Source organism: Zea mays, chromosome 8 (genome assembly GCF_902167145.1).
Source record: "Zea mays cultivar B73 chromosome 8, Zm-B73-REFERENCE-NAM-5.0, whole genome shotgun sequence".
Taxonomy (NCBI): domain Eukaryota; kingdom Viridiplantae; phylum Streptophyta; class Magnoliopsida; order Poales; family Poaceae; genus Zea; species Zea mays.
The window spans coordinates 158,432,382-158,452,753 of record NC_050103.1 but is presented as its reverse complement, the minus strand read 5'-3'; the positions used below and the strand labels follow the sequence as shown (position 1 = coordinate 158,452,753).

General features: G+C 48.4%; 1 protein-coding gene and 2 long non-coding RNA genes across 10 annotated transcripts; 1 reads left to right on the top strand and 2 right to left on the bottom strand.

The window, feature by feature from the left end:
• Positions 1–6,791: 6,791 nt before the first annotated feature.
• LOC103636225 (uncharacterized) lies at positions 6,792–7,152 on the bottom strand. Its single transcript, XR_557885.2, has 3 exons — positions 7,088–7,152; positions 6,933–7,004; positions 6,792–6,857 (listed from the first exon to the last, which is right to left on the bottom strand). It is a non-coding gene; the product is annotated as an uncharacterized lncRNA (long non-coding RNA).
• A 493-nt stretch (positions 7,153–7,645) lies between these two features.
• LOC103636224 (uncharacterized) lies at positions 7,646–8,181 on the bottom strand. Its single transcript, XR_557884.3, has 3 exons — positions 8,027–8,181; positions 7,832–7,955; positions 7,646–7,743 (listed from the first exon to the last, which is right to left on the bottom strand). It is a non-coding gene; the product is annotated as an uncharacterized lncRNA (long non-coding RNA).
• Positions 8,182–11,397: 3,216 nt separating this feature from the next.
• On the top strand, positions 11,398–20,092 carry LOC103636223 (receptor-like serine/threonine-protein kinase ALE2). Of its 8 annotated transcripts, none has more exons than XM_020543407.3 (13): positions 11,398–12,085; positions 13,114–13,245; positions 13,776–13,940; positions 14,610–14,657; positions 14,744–14,947; positions 15,034–15,156; positions 15,224–15,397; positions 15,797–15,904; positions 16,006–16,374; positions 16,735–16,986; positions 17,924–18,325; positions 18,839–19,082; positions 19,176–20,092. In XM_020543407.3, the coding sequence occupies exons 1-13, from the start codon at positions 11,971–11,973 to the stop codon at positions 19,801–19,803; spliced, it is 2,964 nt and encodes a 987-aa protein (XP_020398996.1). In that variant the 5' UTR covers positions 11,398–11,970; the 3' UTR covers positions 19,804–20,092. The 8 variants fall into 8 exon arrangements, with proteins under 8 accessions (XP_020398996.1, XP_020398997.1, XP_020398995.1 ...); XM_020543406.3 differs by having other exon boundaries at positions 11,463–12,085; positions 13,776–13,955; XM_020543411.3 differs by having other exon boundaries at positions 11,720–12,085; positions 13,152–13,245.
• Positions 20,093–20,372: the final 280 nt, after the last annotated feature.

Here is a 20,372-nt window from a genome sequence, read left to right as displayed (position 1 = left end):
TTGACCACGATGTCATCGATGTAGGCCTCGACCGTGCGACCAATGTGTTCGCCGAACACATGGTTCATGCACCGCTGATACGTCGCGCCCGCATTCCTCAAACCGAACGGCATGGTGACATAGCAGTACATGCCGAAGGGCGTGATGAAAGAAGTCGCGAGCTGGTCGGACTCTTTCATCCTGATTTGGTGATACCCTGAGTAGGCGTCGAGGAAGGACAGGGTTTCATACCCAGCAGTGGAATCCACGATTTGATCGATGCGAGGCAGAGGGTAGGGAACCTTCGGACATGCTTTGTTGAGACCAGTGTAGTCTACACACATCCGCCATTTCCCCCCTTTCTTTCTCACAAGCACAGGGTTGGCAAGCCATTCGGGATGGAATACCTCTTTGATGAACCTTGCTGCCATTAGCTTGTGGATCTCCTCGCCTATCACTCTGCGCTTCTCCTCGTCGAATCGGCGCAGAGGCTGCCTGACGGGTCGGGCTCCGGCCCGAATATCCAGCGAGTGCTCGGCGACGTCCCTCGGTATGCCGGGCATGTCCGAGGGACTCCACGCAAAGACGTCGGCGTTTGCGCGGAGAAAGTCGACGAGCACTGCTTCCTATTTGGGGTCGAGCCCGGAACCGATCCGGATCTGCTTGGAGGTGTCGCCACTGGGGTCGAGAGGGACGGCCTTGACCGTCTCCACTGGCTCGAAGTTGCCAGCATGGCGCTTCACGTCGGGCACCTCTTTTGAGAGGCTTTCCAGGTCGGTGATGAGGGCCTCGGACTCGGCGAGGGCCTCAGCGTACTCCACGCACTCCACGTCGCATTCGAACACGTGTTTGTACGTGGGGCCGACGGTGATGACCCCGTTGGGGCCCGGCATCTTGAGCTTCAGGTAAGTGTAGTTGGGGACGACCATGAACTTCGCGTAGCATGGCCTCCCCAGTACCGCGTGGTAGGTTCCTCGGAACCCGACCACCTCGAACGTCAGAGTCTCCCTTCGGAAGTTGGAGGGCGTTCCGAAGCAGACGAGAAGGTCGAGTCGTCCGAGGGGCTGGACGCGCTTCCCGGGAATGATCCCGTGGAAGGGCGCATCGCCTGCTCGGACGGAGGACAGATCGACGCGTAGGAGCCCGAGGGTCTCGGCGTAGATGATGTTGAGGCAGCTGCCCCCGTCCATAAGGACCTTGGTGAGCCTGACGTCGCCGACGATGGGGTCGACGACGAGCGGGTATTTCCCCGGGCTCGGCACGTGGTCAGGGTGGTCAGCTTGGTCGAAGGTGATGGGCTTGTCGGACCAGTCTAGGTAGACTGGCGCCGCCACCTTCACCGAGCAGACCTCCCGGCGCTCTTGCTTGCGATGCCGAGCCGAGGCATTCGCCGCATGCCCACCATAGATCATGAAGCAGTCGCGGACCTCGGGGAACTCTCCTGCTTGGTGATCTTCCTTCTTATCGTCGTCGTGGGCCCTGCCACCCTCCGCAGGTGGCCCGGCCCTGTGGAAGTGGCGCCGAAGCATGACGCACTCCTCAAGGGTGTGCTTGATGGGCCCCTGATGATAGGGGCACGGCTCCTTGAGCATCTTGTCGAAGAGGTTGGCACCTCCGGGGGGCTTCCGAGGGTTCTTGTACTCGGCGGCGGCGACAAGGTCCGCGTCGGTGGCGTCGCGTTTCGCTTGCGACTTCTTCTTGCCTTTCCTCTTGGCGCCGCGCAGAGTAGACGCCTCAGGAGCATCTTCCGATGGGCGGCCCTGGGGCTGCTTGTCCTTTCGGAAGATGGCTTTGACCGCCTCCTGGCCAGAGGCGAACTTGGTGGCGATGTCCATCAGCTCGCTCGCCCTGGTGGGGGTCTTGCAACCCAACTTACTCACCAGGTCGCGGCAGGTGGTGCCGGCAAGGAACGCGCCGATGACATCCGAGTCGGTGATGTTGGGCAGCTCGGTGCGCTGCTTCGAGAATCGCCGAATGTAGTCCCGGAGAGACTCTCCCGGCTGCTGCCGGCAGCTTCGGAGGTCCCAGGAATTCCCGGGGCGCACGTACGTGCCCTGGAAATTGCCGGCGAAGGCTTGGACCAGGTCATCCCAGTTGGAGATCTGCCCCGAAGGCAGGTGCTCCAACCAGGCGCGAGCGGTGTCGGAGAGGAACAGGGGGAGGTTGCGGATGATGAGGTTGTCGTCGTCCGTTCCACCCAGTTGGCAGGCCAGGCGGCAGTCCGCGAGCCACAGTTCCGGTCTCATTTCCCCTGAGTACTTTGTGATAGTAGTCGGGGGTCGGAACCGGGTCGGGAACGGCGCCCGTCGGATGGCCCGGCTGAAGGCCTGCGGACCGGGTGGTTCGGGCGAGGGACTCCAATCCTCCCCGCTGTCGTAGCGTCCCCCACGCCTGGGGTGGTAGCCTCGGCGCACCCTCTCGTCGAGGTGGGCCCGACGGTCGCGATGATGGTGCTCGTTGCCGAGGTGGCCCGGGGCCGCAGGCGCGGTGTTGCGCGTGCGCCCGGTGTAGACCGAGGCTTCCCGCATGAATCGGGAAGTCGCGGCATGAGGTTCCGAGGGGTATCCCTGCCTTCGGGAGGCAGAGCTCTCGGCCCGTCGAACCGCAGCGCCTTCCAGGAGATTCTTGAGCTCTCCCTGGATTCGCCGACCCTCGGTGGTTGATGGCTCCGGTATCGCGCGGAGAAGCATCGCTGCTGCAGCCAGGTTCTGACCGGCCCCACTGGATGCGGGTGGCGGCCTGACCCTGACGTTGTTGGCGACGCGGTGCTGGAAACCCTGGGGCAGGTGACGTATTTCTCCGGCCGGGGGTTGACTCGCTCATACCTGCCCGACGTCCCGGCGGATCGGCTCAAGCGCTCCTGCTCCCTCGTCGAGCCTGGCCTGCGCCCCGCGGACTTGCTCGAGCTGTGGGTCGTGACCCCTTGCCGGAACGGGGACCACAGCTAGCTCCCGCGGGATGTCGGCGTGAGGCACCGGCCTAGGGAGATCACCGTCCTCCGGCATGCCGAGATGGTTGCCTTCGGAGGGATCCCCTAGCTCGATGTGGAAACATTCGCGGCTTGGGCCACAGTCCTCGTCGTCGAGGCTGCGGCTACCGTCAGAACAGTCGGAGAGGCAGTAGTCACATGCGGTCATGAAGTCCCGCATGACACTGGGGTTGCCAAATCCAGAGAAATCCCAACAGATGTTGGGGTCGTCATCTTCCTCGGACCCAGAGGGCCCGTAGGTCGAGACGTCCGTCAGCCGGTCCCAAGGCGACCGCATGCGAAACCCCAGAGGGTTTGATCTCGCCTCTACGAGAGCGCCCGCCAAAGCAAGGTCGCTAGGCGGGTTGAGGCTGAGTCGAAATGACGTAGGATGGGAATCGGTTGGTACCTTTCGGTCGGCGAGCAGCGACATAGTCACGTCGGGGACTGATTGCACTGCCGTCCCAGGTACGAGGGCGACGTCCTACAAGCTCTCCGGGAGCGCACTGGCGTCGTCCACTTGCTCGGGGTTGGCGTGTCGCGGGGAGACGGCGCTCGCCTTCGTCTCAAACGCGAGGTCGACGCCCGACGCACCCCCCGTTGGGGCGCTGGGGACGTCGACTCGCTCGACAGCCGACGAGGCGCAGCCTCCCGCTTGGCCTTGGTTGCCCCGCCTCCTCCTTCGTTGGCGGGGGAGAGGACGGGGCAAGCTCGGATGTTGTTCTTCCACCACGCGGGGAAGACGTCGTCGATTCCGCCGCCGGCGGGCGGGCTGCCGGCCGCCATTGTCGTTGTCGCGCGGCGGTGGAAGGAGTATCATGTCGTAGCTGCCGTCGAAGGACATGAACTCAAGACTCCCGAAACGGAGCACCGTCCCGGGTCGGAGAGGTTGCTGGAGACTGCCCATCTGGAGCTTGACGGGAAGCTGTTCGTCAACACGCAGCAGGCCCCTACCTGGCGCGCCAACTGTCGGTGTTTCAAGACCGGGGGGTCCCTAAGCCGACGAGTGAATGTCGCTGCGTGCCCCAGCCCAGATGGGTCGAGCGCGTGGGCGAGCGCGAAGGGGGGAAGCGAGGTGGCCGGAGATGGGCGTGAGAGAGGTGGAAATCCCGCGGCCTTCGTGTTCGTCCCGCACCCAGGTCGGGTGCGCTTGCAGTAGGGGGTTACAAGCGTCCACGCGGGTGAGGGAAGCGAGCGGCCCCAAGAGAGCGCCTGTCCCGTCCTTGTCCCCGCGCGACCAACCCTCTCTAAGAGGGCCCTGGTCCTTCCTTTTATAGTCGTAAGGAGTGGATCCAGGTGTACAACGGGGGTGTAGCAGAGTGCTACGTGTCTAGCGGGGGAGAGCTAGTGCCCTAAGTACATGCCGATGTGGCAGCCAGAGAGATCTTGGCACCCAGCTGGTGTGATGTCGTGGCCGTCGGAGGAGCAACGGATCCTGGCGGAGGGACAGCTGCCGGAGCAGTTGAGTCCTTGCTGACGTCCTCCTGCTTCCGTAAGAGAGCTGAGAGCCTCCGTCGTCACAGAGCTTGCGGGGCGCCATCATTGCCTATCTGGCAGAGCTAGCCAGATGGGACACCGGTCTTGTTCTCTGCGGCCCGAGTCGGCTCGGGGTATGGTGATGATGGCGCTTCTTGTTGACGTGGCTGGCATGCGCCCTAGGTTGGGCGACATGGAGGCTCCTCCGAAGCCGAGGTTGAGTCTGTCTTCCGTGGCCGAGGCCGAGTCCGAGCCCCTGGGTCGGGCGAGGCGGAGGTCGTTCGGCAGAGGCCGGGGCGGAGTCCGAGCCCTGGGGTCGGGCGAAGCGGAGTTCGTCGTCTTCTAGGGCTGAGCCCGAGTCCGAGCCCTGGGGTCGGGCGGAGCGGAGTTCGCCGTCTTCCGGGACTTAGCCCGAGTCCGAGCCCTGGGGTCGGGCGGAGCGGAGTTCGTCGTCTTCTAGGGCTGAGCCCGAGTCCGAGCCCTGGGGTCGGGCGGAGCGGAGTTCATCGTCTTCCGGGACTTAGCCCGAGTCCGAGCCCTGGGGTCGGGCGGAACGGAGTTCGTCGTCTTCCGGGACTTAGCCCGAGTCCGAGCCCTGGGGTCGGGCGGAGCGGAGTTCGCCGTCTTCCGGGACTTAGCTCGAGTCCGAGCCCTGGGGTCGGGCGGAGCGGAGTTCGCCGTCTTCCGGGACTTAGCCCAAGTCCGAGCCCTGGGGTCGGGCGGAGCGGAGCTTCCTATGGTGCCTTTGGCAGGGCCTGACTGCCCGTCAGTCTCACTCTGTCAAGTGGCAATGCAGTCGGAGTGGCGCAGGCGGCGCTGTCCTTTTGTCAGGCCGGTCAGTGGAGCGGCGAAGTGACGACGGTCACTTCGGCTCTACCGGGGGGCGTGTGTCAGGACAAAGGTGTCAGGCCACCTTTGCGTTAAATGCTCCTGCGATTCGGTTGGTCAGTGCGGCGATTTAGTCAGGGTTGCTTCTTAGCGAAGGCAGGGCCTCGGGCGAGCCGGAGATGTGTCCGCCGTTGGAGGGGGGCCTCGGGCGAGACGGAGTTCCTCCGGGGTCGGCTGCCCTTGTCCGAGGCTAGGCTCGGGCGAGGCATGATCGAGTCGCTCGAACGGACTGATCCCTGACTTAATCGCACCCATCAGGCCTTTGCAGCTTTATGCTGATGGGGGTTACCAGCTGAGAATTAGGCGTCTTGAGGGTACCCCTAATTATGGTCCCCGACAATGGCAGAATCAGATTACATGAAGTACAAGGATCCAAAACAACCTATTAACTCTAGGACAGTGATCTTATTGGTAGAATGACCCTTGCTAAAAAAATTGGCAAAATGACACAGATTGAGTATCTAATCTTTCCCTATTCATTTGACAAGAAAAGAAAGTGTTGCACCATATTCATGGTGACTGAATAACTACAATAGTCACCCCACATTGATGATTGGTGTCCTAGAGCTAATATAAACTGAAGGTGGTTGCTTTTGTGCTTACTGGCACAATCTGTGCCTAGCTTAAATTAGCAGACAATGGCTTAAAAGACTTTCATTGTCAGAAGATTCTTGCCAGTAAAAACAAAAAAGGCATTATTTGGGGTTATCATATTCATGGTGATTTATTCATGTAATTGGATTAGCGCAGTCTATCTCTAGCAGCCTTACTCATCTTCCATTTCAAGCTCCAACTCTGTGAACAGTGCATTGCAAAATAGGCCAAATATTTTCCCCTTAAACACTTTCGCAACTTGCTATCACAAATCAAAAGGAGAAATGCAGAGAACTGTCATCAATCCTCTTTGTCTGTATAGTGAAAGTTCAGATTTTTATATGTTTAGAGTAAGTCACTGGGTCAAACATTCAAACAAAAAGTTCAGATATTGGTTTTGATTTATGGGATACAATCTGGTCTGTAGTGTTCAACTGGAATATAAGATTTCGCTGCATAGGTAAAAGGTTTGTACGAGTGAAAAATGTATTTATTTTTAAGTTCATTTAGTATTATTTTGGCTGGCTGAATTGTATATTTCTGTTGTATTTTTACTATACTATTGATAATCTGAACTTTTACATGACAGACCAGCAGATACTGTCATGGCTCAGCATGAAGCTGTGGCTACCTAGAAGACTACAAATACAACACAGATAGATTGTACAAATAATAACTCACAATTTCGAAGCCAACTCATGCATACAATTAGAACTTCTCATAAAACTGAAGCAAGGACATGCTCATTCTTTATTGCTGTTTTTGATAACATAAATTGCAAAATACAAATAATTGTGACCATCTTTAGTTGACACATAACTTCAAATCCTATAATGTAACAAGCTATCACACTACACATCTGGTACCACTGTTGCCAGATAAGCCTGTCTCCTCTCTAGATAATTGTTGATTAAAGCACTCCTCGGATTTTGGATCATGGAGCGCCGAATTGCTGCAATTTAGTAAATGATATGTAATAACATGATTACTTAATTATAATTTCTAAATTATTGCAAGAAACACTCACTCTGCAACCGTTGTGTGGTGTGATGATCTGGATCGAATTCAACAGTGCTATGGTCCGAGGTTTGCAAGCATCCTATTGTTATGTAGTAGACTTAGTTACTAAAGAAGTTCATTGACATTACTCCAACAAAGAAGTTTAAGTATAATAGAATTTACTGTGTAGCTTGTTACGGCGCAGCATAGTTCCGATAATTATGCTCTTGTTTTCTCTAGCTAACACCACCGTAGAGCATTTCTTTGCAACAGTTCAGGCCAAATACCCACGATGATTATATCCCACCTATAAATAAAGCTTGTATTGTTTGAATAAAATATAACACGTCTGCAGTTTAAAAAAGATTGTAGTTATAAATTAATGACCTGGAATCCATTAGTATGGCCTCTCTGTACGACCTTCCACCGATGTGCTCTAACGGCGCCAAATGAATGACAATTCCTATTACATCTGAGACATTCATATATGAGGGATTAAATTTCGAGTATATTTTTTTATGGTTTAGTGCGGTATAAGTATACTCCATATAGAAAGACTGGCACATACCTATAAACCTCTTATGAGGTTGTTGGAGGACCTCATGAAATGGCATAAGATGTTTTGGATACGGCGGGAACTGAATTGGCAAGTGGAATGGTTCCACAACAGTCCGAATTGCCAAGGTCAATTCTAGCCTATGTCCAAAATTCCGAAATAGATACGGCCCCCAACTTACATAGAACGCCACTCCATATAATGTATATGTAGATCCTTGTTGGAGTAAGGTGTCAAATCTTTGGACATTATCGCGGTATGAAATTGCTTCTATTTTTGACCCCTAGTCATTTCAGAATGCACGTCGTATGAGTAAGAGGAATACGTTGACGTCATTTATTTTTGTTTTAATGTTTGACCCAGTGACTTACAGTGATGTCTTGTAGAATAAAATGTTGGCTGTCATGACGTCTAGGGAACTTAACAACGATTCTGGCTACGATACTCTTAAATTTTGGTAAGTCATCGCTCTCAACGTCATCAAATAACACGAAACTACATTAAAAGTGAGTTTAGATTCTTTTGTCCACGCATATATATATGCGACAAGTGAAATGTGTACTTACGGAAACTTTGTAGGGACGTGATGTAGGGCTGCAACTGACCTATGTTGGTTAAGTGTAGATGGTGCCATTGATCTTATAGTATTGATCATAGTTACAAATATGTTTGAAATAAATCAAAACATAAAAAAAGCCATGTAAATCTCCACATTTGAAGGAAGTATGAAACAAAGTAGGAAAATAAACAAAAAAACATAGATTTGAGGTTTATAACATGAAATAAGCTTTCTTAATCATGAAATAAATCAAAAACATGTATAGTGAATGTTTCATCTACCAAGTATATATAGCTTTCTTTTGCAGGAAGTATGAAACAAAAATAAAAATATACCGAAAAACAAAGCATAGAATAAAAATTTGAGGAAAACTTGTGTACCGTGATTAATACACGGGGTAGGAGAAGAAGTTGTAGATGAGGCTGCGCTCGCCGCTGATTTCCAAGACCTTCGGAATCTCCTCGGGCATATACCAGCTGAATTTAAGCAGATTTCGAACATTCAAACTTCACAAAAACATTGAACTTAAGCAGCAGGAGAGCAGTAAAAAAGAGCTTCCACATCATACAAGACTAAACATCTTGTAGTCATAAAACAAAACATCTTATGCCATTTCATGAGGTCCCCCAACAACCTCACAAGTTCAGTTTTAGCGCAAGTAAGGAGCTGGAGCAGATAGGTAAGAGTCCATCACCGAGAATTGATGAAGAATTGTGAATATGGAGACATGCTACAATACACTACCCCAATCACCCCATATCTCCAACCAACCAGATAAAGAGTTCTAATCAGGCTTGAAATAAGATGAAAAACAATACAAATCTAAATCCAAACCCGCAAAAAGGAATCATTTTCTCGATTTCTGTAATAATAGCATGGCAAGACATGGATTCATCCACCGAGCAGAACAAAACATGAACTGAAGATAAAGATGTTTGCTATGGATTTTGGCATACAGTCTAAATTAACATCTGAAAACTGTAGAACAGAAACTGCAGGAGCATGGTCACTGGCATATGGTAAAACTGTCCAGCGTTGCAGTGCCTGAACCAAATACCAGAACAAAACATGAACTGAAGATATGGCCGTAAAGAGAGAACGATAATCTAAATGCAGAATGGGAACCATGAAATCCCAAAAATCCAGAGCTCGATTCCCCTAAATTATACGCAAAAGAACAACCATTTTCCCTGCAGCTGCCAAGAATCGCTGCCAATATCATGACACCCAAGATGCAGTCAGTATTGGCCAAAATCATAGATCAAGCAACGAAAAAAGTATGAACAAACAAAAAACATGTCAGTGTCAACATTATTATGAACAAAACCAACAAAAAACATGTCAGTGTCAACATTATTATGAACAAAACCTCTTGGCACTACTAATTTCAAGAACTCAATTCAATACCGATTCACAACCTTATGCCAGTGACTCATGGGCTTAACTGTTCATATGGGATATGGGACGTGATCTAATCGCGACATGGGATGTCTACCCCACATAATCAAAATGTAAAATAGACCACACTGCAAGAATGGTCACTGGCATATGGTAAAACTAAAGAGACAGGAGCTTTAGCATATCATCATTATTAATAAAAGTGTAGAATGTCTAACTGAGAAATGCAAGAACGGCCTACCTCTGAGAAATGGAAGAACGGCTGTGAATCGGTGGATCTGAGGAGAGTGGGGATGGGTTGGAGGGATCACCTGTGTCCATCCTTTTAATAGCAGGCGCGGAAGGGAGCGCGGTGAATCCTGTCGCCGAGTATGGAATGGGGCAAGCTTGGAGGGGGGCGGGCTCGAGGACGGGGTTGGTGGGCGGCGGGATTGGCGGGGGCGCGGAGGTAGCGGCTCTCCCGGCGTTTCCCCCCGAGCGGTCTTCCTTCCTCTCCCTCGCGAGCAAGCGGATCTGGCCGGCGGCTATCCCGCCGTCTCCCTCGCGCGGCATAACTGTGGCGGATCTCGCGCGGAGCTGGCGGGTTTGGTAGGCGGCGAGCTTGGTGGTGGGCGGGATTGATGGGGGCGCGGAGGTGCGGCTTTCCCAGCGTCTCCCCCGCGCGGCCTTCATCGCGCGGCATCACTGCGGCGAGCAAGCGGATCTGCCTGGCGGCTATCCCGCCGTCTCCCTCGCGCGACATAACTGTGGCGGATCTCGCGCGGAGCTGGCGGGTTTGGTAGGCGGCGAGCTTGGTGGTGGGCGCGCGCGGCATCACTGCGGCGGACGCGCGGAGCTGGCGGCTCGCGCGGAGCTGTCGGGGGCGCGGGGGAGGCGGGTATCCCGCCGGCGGCTCGCGCGGAGCTGGCGGGTTGCGGGTGCCGGAGAAGGAAGGGCACCATCGGTGGTGTCGCGCGGGGTAGGCGGCGGCGGGCATCACGGGCGTTGTCGCGCGGGGTAGGCGGCTGCTGACGTCACGGGCGGGGGCACGAGAGGCTGTGGACGCCCTCGTTACGTTCTTAATAGGAGTAGAGAATTTAGGGAGTAAAATTTAGAAAGACTCATAGAGATGCTCTAATGTTGTGAAAAAGTTAGCGACACGGTTCGTGCCTTAGAGCATCTCCGACAATGTGCCCTAAAAATAAAAATGGATATGTTTTATAGAACTTAGGGCACCAAAGCTCCAATAGTAAAACCCCAAATCAAGTGATTAATCAAAATATGTTAATCTACTCCATTCATTTAGAAAAGAAAGCTTTGTGAAGTGTTCGTTCGTTTAGATCTAGATATGAGGTAGTCCAATAAGGCGTAATGTATTTGTGGCACTTCAGATCCAGAAGGTGGTCTTTTTTTTTGGTAAAATAAGATATTGTTGGAGCAGTTTTTTTAGTTTAAACCCTATAATTTAATTTAAGACACTGAGTCATTGTTGGAGATGCTATTAGGCGGTATCCATCACATCGTACATATAGTCAGGTCAAACACGGTTTTGCATTATATTTGAAATATAATATAAGACTTTCTTCGGTGGATCGTGTAAAACAGGAGTCACGGTAATGTAAATGACGCTGTTTGTATAGTGAAATTTGGAACAGTGGATTGAATGTGGTTGTTGAAGACAACCTAATACGGGAGATATGATGGGCAAACAAATTTAAACGGTCTTAGTGGGTAGCCTGCTGAATTACGTTTTTACTAGTTTGTTGGAGACAATCCTAAAATCACATCTTCATAAACAACTAATCATGCACATGGTACAGTGGTGGTCCGTCCTTAATCTCACTTATTGTTGCTGTCCCCCAAAAGTGGCGAAACGGAGACCCACGCGTCCACCACCGTGGGCGAGTCGCCAGCGCACTGCCCCTGCTGTCTGCACGCCACCTAACTAATTGCGACCCTACCATACAGCAAAACCCAGCACGCCATGCCAAACCCAAAACCAAACAACCAGAAACCTCCCCTTCCGCCTGACCCCTCTCCCCGCTGCGTCCCCCGAACGGCGAACGCTGCCATCCCATCCTGCCGTTTGCCGCCGCAAAACTCATCGTTTTTTTTTTAAAATACCTGGCGCCTGATCACGGAAAGGGACGGCAACAAATCGCCGTGCGCCAGCGGCCAGCGCACAGCCGAGCTCCAGAGAGGAGGCGGAGCTGCGGGGGACGGGGGGAGACGGAGGAGGTCCCGGCGTCCCGCGCCTCCCCGATTGGACAACTTAATGACCCCTAGTCCCTAGTAGCAAGTCGGCTTTGTGCGCGCGTGCTCTGCTGCCCACCCGGCCGCCCCATTTGTTTACTGGGTGTCTGGGTCCAGTCCCCGCCCCGAATCTTTTCCCTCCTCCCGCACCCCAGGCCGCAGCAGCAGCACCGGCGCACCGCCACCCACTCGCCCCGCCTCCGTGCCCGCGCAACTCGCGCCTGCAGCGTGTGGGAGATGTGATCGGAGCCCGGCCGTCGGTTCGAGTGTTTTCTTCTGCCTCTGGGCTGTGGCGCGGGGAGGAGGCAAGCTGGCGGTGAGATGGGTCGGTGCGGAGGAGGAAGCGGAGCAGGAGCAGGAGGGGGAGCTTTGGGCGGCTGTGCTCTCCTCACCGCCGCCTTGGTTATCTCAACGCTCGTGATCCAGGGCGCTGGAGGTACGTACATACTACATACGTATGGGTCACCTCTTAGGTTGGTCTGGTGGTTTCCTCTTTCCTATAGGCAGTTTTATCAGAATTACGCGCTTGGGTGTTCATGTAGTTGCAGTTTACCTCGGTCGATTTTTGGTGGTCCAAGCTGTCGAAACAGGAGAGCTTACCTAGTTTACACTTCCCTCGTCTTTTTCAGTTAAATCGATGGCTGAGTCATTTGTTCCACATTAGAGTTAACTTTATTGGAACCTTTGATCTGTTTGGAACGCAGACTAGTTCTAGGTGGTACTGTTTGTGATTTGTCGTGTGTCCTTATGTCATAAACGGCCCATGCTTAAGTAAACGATGAAGAATATCCATTTCAGTTCAAATTCTAAGTAAACGATGAAGAATATCCATTTCAGTTCAAATTCTAAGTAAACGATGAGGAATATCCATTTCAGTTCAAATTCTAGATACAGATCTCGAACTTTACTTGGTTACAAAAAGAAAGAATTTATGCACCTGAAATTTGACATGGTTGATTTGAGATCAGTTATGTAGGATGCATATTAGTTTAGTTTTAACGAATAGGAAAATTGCAATGAATGTGGCAATGTTAGGGCTTAACTCTGTTACACACGTAAGACAGTGGACAAAGGCAAAATTTTGGATGAAATTACTACGTATTGGTTTACACTGATTGCAGGGCATACGGGTAAGGGCAAGAGACAAGGCTCTACGTTTTAGATATAAAGCAATAGTTCTTCAGTCCAAACCAGCATCTGAATTAGTGTTGAGCACTTTCTAATCATATAATGCTCATGTACCTCAATAACTGATTCAGTTAATCATATCTTTTAGTTTAGCACTTTGCTGTGATAGTTTACAAAGTACACTGTCAGCTTATTTTCACCATAGGTTCTTAGCATAGCTACTGTGCTGGATTTTATTCTGTCCCACTAGGAGACAAACGAGTTCGTTCAATAGCATATTACACTTGCATGCTGGTAAAATCATTGAACATTCTGTTTGACACCTATTTTTTGAAGGATCTAAGCAATCTCATGCACCTGCTGTTGCTCGCAAGGTTCTTCTATCCATAACGAATTGGCACCCACACAATTACTTGGATGATGTACTTCATCCATCACAAGTACAAGATCAAAGGCTCGAACGTTTAGGTCTGTAACCACAAAACTGAATACTTAATGTCTTGCAGTGTTCACTTTTATTATATATTGTGATGGGTGTTTCTGAGGTAGACACAATTGTCTATATTGTTTCTTTGTTAGGATTAACCGCAAAAAACACACCTGCATGAACTGCTATTTGTTGTACATGTTAATAGATGGTAGGATACTAGGATCAATATGCAACCCATCAATCAACCAGACAACCATGGAGTAAAACATGGATGACTTTTCCTCTTTTTTATCTGCCTGGAATGGCTACACGCTTCTAATACGTTACGCTTCTAGTAAGTTGTCTTCCACAGATGAACCTGTTTCACCACCTACACAATCAGTACTGACTGCAGTGGAACCTGGTGCTCTTGACCATTTTTATCAACAATCAAAGAGAAAAAAAAGTCCCAATCTATGCAGAGCCCAGAGCTGATTGTCGAGGAGTTTATTGAGCTCTGTCTGCATCTTAACCTTTAGAATCAGTTTGGTATGAGTATGATGGTTTCTTATTTTTACTTTATTCACAGGCCAAGATGCCCCATCATTTCATACTGGCAATGAACTTCCAAATCCTCATCTCCGTCAAGTACCTGCTGCTTTGCCATCTCTTCCAGTTCAACCATATGCGCCTCATCCTAAAATTTCTGCTGACAATCCAACCGCTGCACCTTCTTTTCAAAAGATACCCTGGTGTAAGTACTATACCGGTATGAGTTTTTAATATAATGCCCCGGGGCTGTCTTACCCCTGGTCTGAGTTTTTTTAACAGAGACAAGCTTCCTGTTAGTCCACCTTCTATACATCATGCTATTCCGCCCCCACCCACCGTGACAGAGTTATAGTTCACATTCAAATAGTACTGGACTCAACTAGGTCATGCTGTGACTGTGATTTTATCATCTGCATTTACACATTCCGACCATATGATATACATAGCTTTTGAGTTAATGCAATAGTAATATCCCAGATGATGTACACATATCTGCTGTCTCTTCATCACCAATCACTTCTCCTGCCATCCATAGCATGGTACACATGTTGCTGCACCTCGCCGCCCCAGGGAAATCCTCTTCACATTATGCACATATAGAAGGTCGCTTTTTATCATTTAGTTAAAGCTCAAAAGACTTGATAACAATATGAGCATCAGGCTCACTTTCTTCACCATCACAAAGTGCTCCACCCACAGATCAGATAAGGTGCATGATGTTCAGGTTGCTGCCCCCAAAGCATTTAGGGTCTTTAAATTTTCCACATAGCAAAACTGTACCATATCGGTTTCATAGTTCATGAAAATTATATCCGCTCATTTCTTAGTCTGTTCCAAGAACGTGCTGATGTTTGACCTGCTGTTCCCCCAGTGTCATTGACTTCACCGCCTTTGCCTGCAATTGGGCGACGAATGCAAAGTATGTTTCTGAGACAGTACTCGTACAAGTATATTTTATCTTCTAGAGTATGATCAACATACTATTTATTCTGCTACATTGTGCAGGTCCAGCAGCTTCTCCAGAAACAGCAGTTCATCCAGCTAAACATGGCAAGGATCATGGAACTCCAGTTTCAGCACCTTCAAATGTTAGTCATCACCATGCGATGCCTGCGAATAATACACATGGAAAAACTCATGGAACTCCAGTTTTGGCACCAGAAAAGAGAAGGCATCACCACTTGCCTGCAAATAATTCATATGTGAAAGGTATACTACCAGGCACCAACCACACGTCCAGACCTAGTTCCATTATGAACCTATTGTTGATGATTCATGAAGTTAATGTCGTGCAGGACCTGCTGTTTCTCCCTCAAAGTCTCCCATCATCCACAGGAAAGGACATGGTGTTCCAGTTGCTGCACCTCCAAAAGAACACTGGAGCTATTTACCACCTGCAAATCGTAGACACCACAAAGGTACGTATGTACTGAAAATACTAATGAAAATTATAGGTTCGCCTCAGTAAAGTGATGTTTGATGCAGGTTCTCGTCCTGCTCCACGTAAAAGTAACAATACTTCTGCACCAAGCCATGTATATCCTGGTAGTCCTGCACCTGCACCTGAACGTTTGCCTCCATCAAAAGGAAAGGGGCAAGGAAATTCTGCTCATGCTCCACGCCATCCCAATCATTACCATTCGCCATCATATTCTCCAGGTTATCTCTTGCTCATTACATTGCCATTTGTTCTAGCTGCAACAAGCATTCCAGCCATGCCTCCTAAGACCAACACTGAACAAGCATGACCATGCTCATACTAACATGTTAAAGTTTGGTTATGCTTGAGCATTCATGCACCAACATTGAGTGTTGAAACATGAAAGTTATGAGACATCTCATGCGAATGAATAGGTGGCAGACATTTGCAGCAAGAGTCATGCACTTGATTCAGATTTAGCATGTTTGAAGTATTGGTCACACATGCCTCAAATAAGTTTCCAACCTACATAAAAATAGATTACATATTGTTTTTTTTTCTTGAACGCGCAGGAGAGCTGACATATTGTTTTGATAGAAGTAATTTAAGCTTCCATTGCTACCATTACACCTGTGCAGGATCAGCTCTACCACCTGCGCATCCACCTGACGCTCCTGCATTTAGAAAGCCCAAGGCTTTGGCACCAGCGCCTAGTCAATCGCTGCTACCTCCACCAACAAATTCATGTATGCTGAGTATACTTTTGTGCCATTTGTGTTCATAAATTCAAAAAAAACCTACTAATTGCTTAGCTTTGGTCCATCCATCTTCTTTTTGGTTTTGCTAGACTGCACGGCACCCTGCTCAGATCCTCTGACCAATAGTCCTCCAGGAATGACATGCCTCTGTGTGTTGCCAATAAAAGTTGAGCTTCGCTTTGGTATAGCATTGTACACGTTCTTTACACTTGTTCCTGAACTTGCACAAGATATTGCATCTGGAGTGTTCATGAATCAAAGTCAAGTTCGTGTTATGGGGGCAAATGCTGCACCTGATGACCCTGAAAAGACAATCGTCTTTATTGATCTTGTGCCACTGGGACCAAAATTTGACAATGCGACAGCATTTTTAGTATTTGAAAGGTTTTGTAATAAGCAGGTCATCATAAACCCTATGGATTTTGGAAAGTATGACGTATTGTATGTTCTTTACCAAGGTGAGTTCTCCACAACTTCATGTTGTTCCACTTAATACTCTCTCTATTCCAAATTATAACACGTTTTGGCTTTTTCTAGATACATTATTTTTACTACGTATCTAGACATAGTGTATATGATGATATGATCTAAGTGCATAAAAAAATTATGTATCTTAAAAAGTCAAATCATCTTATAATTTAGAGTGGAGGGAGTGCCATTTTTAATTATTTTAGCCTCTTCAACCTTTTCTTGCTGATATTCCAGTATTTGATTTGAGATACAATTCATTTTGTATTATTCAGGTCATTAGTTCATTTTGCTCTTTTCTCCCTTACAAAGCATGATCATAATATGCACAGTATCATTTACTCATGCAGGTCTCCCTCCGTCACCACCAGCAGCAAGCATGAACAATGGTCTTAGCAATGTTAATGATCCAAGTTTACATCCGCTTGCTGCCGATGTGGTAAATCATAAGGAAAGAAAAGGCAGGGGCATAATTATAATTATTATTCTATCAAGTGCTTTTGCTTTTATTTTATGTGCTGGAGCTGCACTGGTGGTTTATTTCAAGCTTAGAAACCGCAGCCATTTAACTGAAGCATCACCTGTGCCAACAAAACCTGCAGGTAGCAAGACGTTCTGTCCATGGATTATCATTAACTTTTTAGTCCATGCCTTTTTGTGTGACATCTTCACGAGGCAGCAAAATGCAGCTTAGGGAGCCTCTTGTCTTCTAAAAACACAAGTTGCCACCCCTTTTTTTCTATGAATACATGAACCATGTCCGTGTGGCAGCATATAGTAATACATCTTCGGTAGTTATTCCCTCCGATCACAAATACTTGACACATTTGACTTTCATGGTTTCAATGTGTATATTTGACCGCTAATTTTTTTCTAGAATATAGTTTTAAAATTCTTCAAATATAAGAGATTCTGCAAGTCCTTTGAACACAGATCAACACATATAACTTACACATTCTCAAACTCCATAATGTAATAATTATTTGTGTTTGTAATTTTCTAAGGTTTTGATAAAATCATATTGTAGAGGTAGTATATTAAATAGAATAACCAGTGTTCCATGCTCGTCCTTTCCTTAAAAACTTAGGCGTGGAAAAATGGTGCACTAAGATTGTGTTTGGTTCCGGAGCTAGTTGGGATGGAACGGCTCCGTCCCAAGGAGCGGCTCTGTCCGAGAGATTTTGGGGAGCCAAATGGTTCAACATTTGAGCATAATTTTCCATTTTTAGAACCACTCCGTCCTACATGGAATCAATCCAAACAATAACAATTTGAGAGTGGAGCGGCTCCATCCCACCATACTTCGGAACCAAACGCTACCTAATATGCTTATCTTGTTTCAAGCTTTCAAGGGCATTGAGAAAGTGAAAAATGATGTTTTTATAGCCAACAACAAATGTTTGCATGTAAGATTAAGTATCCAATTTCATCCATGTTTGATAATTTTTAAGACTTACCATTACAGTTTTATCATATCATTGATCATGATGCTGGTTGTATCCTTTTTGCCCTATTTCAATGATTGCATTGCAAATGCAGGTCCTGGTTCTGCAATGTTGGGGAACAGGCTAGAAAGCAGACCTATTTCGGCATCACCATCCTTCAGCTCAAGTTTGGTGGCATATAAAGGAACTGCCAAAACGTTTAATCTGGTTGAGATGGAGAGAGCCACACTAGGATTTGATGAGTCCAGAATTATTGGGGAGGGTGGTTTTGGGCGTGTCTATGAAGGTATTCTTGAGGATGGAGAGCGGGTTGCTATCAAGGTTTTAAAACGGGACGATCAGCAAGGTACCCGGGAGTTTTTGGCTGAGGTTGAGATGCTTAGCCGATTGCATCACAGGAACTTGGTTAAGCTGATAGGTATATGCACAGAGGGGCATAGCCGATGTTTGGTATATGAGCTTGTTCCAAATGGCAGTGTGGAATCTCACTTGCATGGTAAAATTCCTTCTCCAATTGACAAGAAAGGCCAGATTATATTTCTATAGTAGAATAGAGCTGTTATAACAGTGTTACCCACACGATACATATAGGGGGTGTTTGGTTTGAGGAATCACTCCATCTAAAATGTGGTGGTGCATCATGGGTCTATTTCTCAAATTTGGTGGGATGACCCCATTCCTCATATTAGTACTAACTAAATAACTATAAGGAATGAGGTGATGATGGATCAACTCAATCCATTCCACAAACCAAACAAAAAAGTGAGGAGTGAGAAGATGATAAACTAGATCATTCCTCAAACCAAACAGCTTAATAGTGCTAGTTTGAATTGCATTGTTTCAATCTGTTGATACTTCATACCAACAAAATACAAGCTAGTAAAGCCGTGATTTAGAATTCTTGATATGGTTCATGTTTGTGCAGTATATATCTTCAATCTACTCTCACTTGTACACTATATTTTCTTGGACATCTGAAACCGATTGTTATTATGATGATTCTAAACAGGATCAGATAAGGGAGCCGCTCGGTTTGACTGGGACGCTAGGCTCAAAATCGCACTAGGTGCAGCACGTGGACTTGCATATTTGCATGAAGATTCAAGCCCACGTGTCATACACCGCGATTTCAAGTCCAGCAACATCTTACTGGAACATGACTTCACCCCAAAGGTGTCGGACTTCGGCTTAGCAAGGACAGCTCTGGGTGAGGGAAACGAGCATATTTCAACTCGTGTTATGGGAACTTTTGGGTACGCTGAATCTGAACCTACTATCTTTACATTTTTATAGATGATTCAACATCACCAACTTATGTTCCAAATTTTATGGTCAATTTTTCTTAGGTACGTTGCACCTGAATATGCAATGACTGGCCATCTTCTGGTAAAGAGTGATGTTTACAGCTACGGCGTAGTTCTCCTTGAGCTCCTTACAGGGATGAAACCGGTGGATATGTTAAGGCCTCCTGGGCAGGAGAACTTGGTGGCATGGGCTGGTTCGCTTCTGACAAGCAGGGATGGTCTGGAATCGATCGTAGATCCTTCACTCGGGAGCAGCATTCCGTTCGACAGCATCGCAAGAGTAGCAGCCATTGCTTCTATGTGTGTCCAGCCTGAGGTGGACCAGCGCCCGTTCATGGGCGAAGTAGTCCAAGCTCTAAAGCTGGTGTGCGACGAAGGCAGCGAGTTCAACGGATCCACGAGCTTTAGCCAAGATCTGCGTATCCAGGATGTTGAGGCTATGAGTAGAGCGAGTGGGGATGTAGACTTCGTTGACCCAACGCTATCTGCCGAGCTGTTCACCTCATCAGCGCGTTATGATGCTATGGATGCCTCTGGTTCTTTCCGAAGATACTCGAGTTCAGGTCCTCTGAGAGTAGGGAGAGCTGGACTGGACAAAGAGAGGGGGCTGTCAACAGGCAGCTCAAGTGAGCACGTTGGGCTACAAAGGTTTAGAATTGATTCAGAATAGTCAGCCTGCATCCTGCAAGCAGCTTATCATGATTGGGAGTGCAGAACTAGACTTCTTCGGAAGCTTAAACTAGACTTCGCACAGATTTTTTGTACAGTTCTAGAGATGTGTAGATGCCTTTAGGAAAAAGAGGTGTACACAAGCGAGTTTTTCAGCTTTAATCCCCCACGGTCCGTAATAGGTTTTGCCGTTGCAGCACGTTCAAGGCGCTCGTGCACGCACTGTCACCATTTTTTGAGTTCAATGGGGGAAAAAACCCTATCCTGATTGGCCGCAACCTTTGCATTTATCCGTTGCTTTGCCCGTACACTGTCGCTGATCTGGGCTTGTTATTCGTTAATGTCGGGCAACGAAAGATGGTTCTGTGGTCACTACGAAAGGGGCAGCTGAATAGTTTTGGTGTACAGGCAAGGCATTGTTACAAACGAAATGAGCTCACAACACAAGCATAAAAAAACCCCGACCTGATAGCAAAAGTAAAATTACAGAAGACATCATCACGTTAAATGGCTGCGATTGCATTTCATGTTAAGCCCCGTTTGAATCTTAGAATTGAATTCCATTCTAAT

Excerpts from the sequence above, each read along its gene's own strand:
- LOC103636223 (XM_020543406.3), top strand. The coding sequence starts at position 11,971 with ATGGGTCGGTGCGGAGGAGGAAGCGGAGCAGGAGCAGGAGGGGGAGCT. Across the intron at positions 13,246-13,775 it reads TCAAAGGCTCGAACGTTTAG|GCCAAGATGCCCCATCATTT; the intron begins GTCTGTAACCAC and ends CTTTATTCACAG. Across the intron at positions 19,083-19,175 it reads CGTGTTATGGGAACTTTTGG|GTACGTTGCACCTGAATATG; the intron begins GTACGCTGAATC and ends AATTTTTCTTAG.